Below are 3,214 nucleotides of genomic sequence, written 5' to 3'. Positions count from 1 at the left end.
ATAGTTAGGGCTGGTTCAGGTTTATAGTTAGGGCTGGTTCAGGTTTACAGTCCTCGTCCTGGTTTCGTACCTCTCTCTTCAGCCTGTTGAGGAAATACTTCTTGACTCTCCCGAACGGTTCCGTCAGTTTCAAGATGGCGTCGTCGGAGTATTTAGTGTTGGGGATCTGACCCACGTAGACCACCCTGCTAGATCCGCACTGAGGAGACAGGAGAGACACAGAGGAGACAGCGAGAAGACATCGAGACTGAGACACAATGGACATCAACATGTCAACAATAAAAACACCTTAAGACCTACAGACCACAGATGAAATAAAATAAATAAATAAATCAGATGGTTAACAAGTAAAATCTGTTTGTTTTTTGTTTCAGGACTTGAGTGTCTATAAATTCCAGATGTTGATAAAGTGTTTCTGGTTATTGATCAATCTGAGCCTAGTAAGGTTATCAGATCATCAACAGCAGACAATAAATAATCGGTTCAGCTAACAGCTTCTTTTTTCCTCGAAAATATGTGACTTTAAGCTTTAGAGAATATTAAAGTTATTATCCTGATGAATACAACTACAAACACCATCTCACCTTCTTATTTAACGTCTGTCATCATCTTATCCTTTGAGACGATAAATGAACCTTTAACAACATTAAAGTATCAGATTCTTTAAGTTATATTGTTTACATCTTTCTGTATTTGATTCTCATTGAACCCCGTTATACTTTTTAATATACAATATAATCAAGGTAACTCATGTTTGTTTTGCTCAATTAAGATCAAAGCTCCTCTAGTCTTTTATTTGATCATATTTCAGTTATTTTCAGCAGGTCAATGTTTGCATATAAATATATTTTTTGTATGTTTTTGTTAACTTTTGACTCACTTCGAGCCTTCTGATTGGACAGTTGAACCCTTTAAATCCTGCACAAGGTTTTTAACAAGCTGCCTCTTCACTTAAATTACAAACTACATGAACTACTAACAGAGAGCTTGTGAGAGACGTCGACACAGAGAAGGAATTTAAAGGAGTCAAAGACAAAAGACATAAAACTAACAGCTGAATTTATTTGTTTAAAATACCTTTTGTGTTATTTTTTTGTCTCATGAACACAAAGTTAAACCCTCAGAATCATGTGAAGACGTCACATGACGGGTTTAAAATAAGGAAGCAGCTCAGATAGAATGACGGTCTGTAGATTTAGGATCAGACCTGGTCTCACAGGGTTCCCTCTGAACCATGAACCAGTACTGAGGACAGGTGAGAGGCTCACCTGGATGGTTGGGTAGCTCAGAGAGTGACTGACTCTCACCGGTCGACCGCACACCGACGCTGTGATGTTACTATTGTAGAAGCTGGCCATCGCTCGAGCTTCTTCTTCCGTGGTGAACTGAAGGTACGCCTGAAGAACAAAGTATGGAACATTTCTGCATGTTCCTCTCTGCAGGTTACATTGGTCATTAAACTGTAACAGGTGGTCTACCTCTGGTCTCAGGTCCAGAACCAAGTGTTTCACCACCTTCCCAAAAGGTTTGGCGAGTCCCTGAAGCTCGTTCATGAAGTTGTAACCTCGTCTGAAACCCACGATGTTCACAACTCTCATACCCTGAAGAAGAAGGAGGAGAAGGAGGATAAGAAGCAGAAGAAGAAGAAGCAGCATGTCAGAGGTAAAAAGAGTTGCAGACAGAACCACAGAAACCATCCTCAGCTATCGTCTCTCTGGACGGACACAGATACTCACTCCTCTCCTGGTGTTGTCTGCAGACAAGAGGAGATACAAACACAGGATGAGCTTCAGCTTTCATCTGAACACATGAAGAAGAAGAGTAATAATACTCATGTAAATATTCAGGTACCGGTGGAGTCGGACTCTCCGTCTGCTTCGTCCTCGTCCTCGTCCAGTTCGTCCAGCGTCACAAAGTCCTCCATGTTCTCCAGGAAGTCTCGATCGAACTGAATAGAAACATCACATTTCATATTCATATATAAATATATATTTATTACAGTAGAACGTTAACGTACCTGGTCAGCAGGTAGCTCTCCCTCCACCGTGTCTGAACCGTCTCCTGGTTCTGCGTCCGGTTCTTCTTCTTTGTTCTCGGGTTCCTCAGCAGAGACGTCGGTTTCTGTCCGTTCTGTCCGTCCCTCTGGCTCCGCCTCCTGCCTGACCTCAACTTCAGCCCCGCCCACATCTCCAGGTCGGTCTTCGGTGACATCATCACTGCCAGGAACCTGTGTGTACATGAACGTGTTCAGGGAGAGCCGGCATTGATCAGTTCATCAATGGATGAGATGTTTTTCAAAATAAAACAGTGTTTTATTTTGAAATCTGACATGAAGATGAGCTGCATTTTATTCTGTTAGGAAATGATTTAAATACTTAAAGAGTAACTTTGAGTCAAAATGAAACAAAATATACTTTATAAAGTTCATAATTTCTTTCTTCTTTCCAACTCTTTTTATTTATTTTTCTTTTGAATATTAGTATTATCTTTTAATAGATATGTGTAATATCATTTTTATTTTTTAATAATATCACCTACCTGTATATGCAATTTTTTTTAATATATTTCTTTTTCTAAACAATCATTATTATCCCTTTTCATTTTTCTAATTACTCGTCATTTGTTGACCTCAAAGTTTTCAGTGTGTTCTCACCTCCTCCTGTTTGACCTCCTCCTGCTCCTCTGCTGCTCCTTGTGGCTCCTCCCCCTCTGCATCTCCATCAGTCACCTGCTCCTCCTCCTCCTCCCCATCCATCACTCCTGACACCTCCTCCTCCTCTGCTGCAGGTTGCTGCTCCTCAGGCTTCAGCTCCTCTTCCTCTTCCTCCTTCTTCTTCTCCTCTCTGGTCCTGGATGAGGATTTGGATGAGGAGGTCCTGGGGGGGTTGTTGGTGGAGGTCCTGGTTCCGGAGCTGCTGCTCCTCTGGCTTCGACCGTCTCCTCCTTGTCTCCGGTTCACCCTGAAACATAGAGGAGAGGTTCAGTGATGATGAAGATGATGAAGAAGATGGTGACGATGGTCATGAAGAAGACTCACGTCAGGGTCTTGTACTTGGTGCAGACGTTGAGGCGGATCGGTCTCCCTTTGATGGTGAGCGGGTTCACGCTGTAATACTTCACCAACATCTCAGCGTCCTCAGGCGAACCCAGCTGGACAAATGCCTGGAGGATCAATAGACCAATAGATGAGATGGATCAATAGACCAATAGATGA

The 3,214-nt window shown here is 42.2% G+C and overlaps 1 protein-coding gene across 1 annotated transcript in view; it reads right to left on the bottom strand.

The window, feature by feature from the left end:
• Positions 1–3,214, bottom strand: part of matr3l1.2 (matrin 3-like 1.2) — a 16,105-nt gene that overhangs the window by 6,950 nt on the left and 5,941 nt on the right. The window contains 8 exon segments of the mRNA XM_031878510.1: positions 71–199; positions 1,269–1,397; positions 1,479–1,601; positions 1,737–1,753; positions 1,852–1,948; positions 2,018–2,227; positions 2,654–2,960; positions 3,038–3,162. Of these exon segments, the coding sequence (XP_031734370.1) occupies positions 71–199; positions 1,269–1,397; positions 1,479–1,601; positions 1,737–1,753; positions 1,852–1,948; positions 2,018–2,227; positions 2,654–2,960; positions 3,038–3,162 (1,137 nt within the window).

This window comes from Anarrhichthys ocellatus, unplaced genomic scaffold, assembly GCF_004355925.1.
Source record: "Anarrhichthys ocellatus isolate YVR2014 unplaced genomic scaffold, GSC_Weel_1.0 scaffold184, whole genome shotgun sequence".
Lineage (NCBI taxonomy): Eukaryota > Metazoa > Chordata > Actinopteri > Perciformes > Anarhichadidae > Anarrhichthys > Anarrhichthys ocellatus.
The sequence above is the reverse complement of the archived record's forward strand: the minus strand, read 5'-3'. Positions and strand labels throughout refer to the sequence as shown.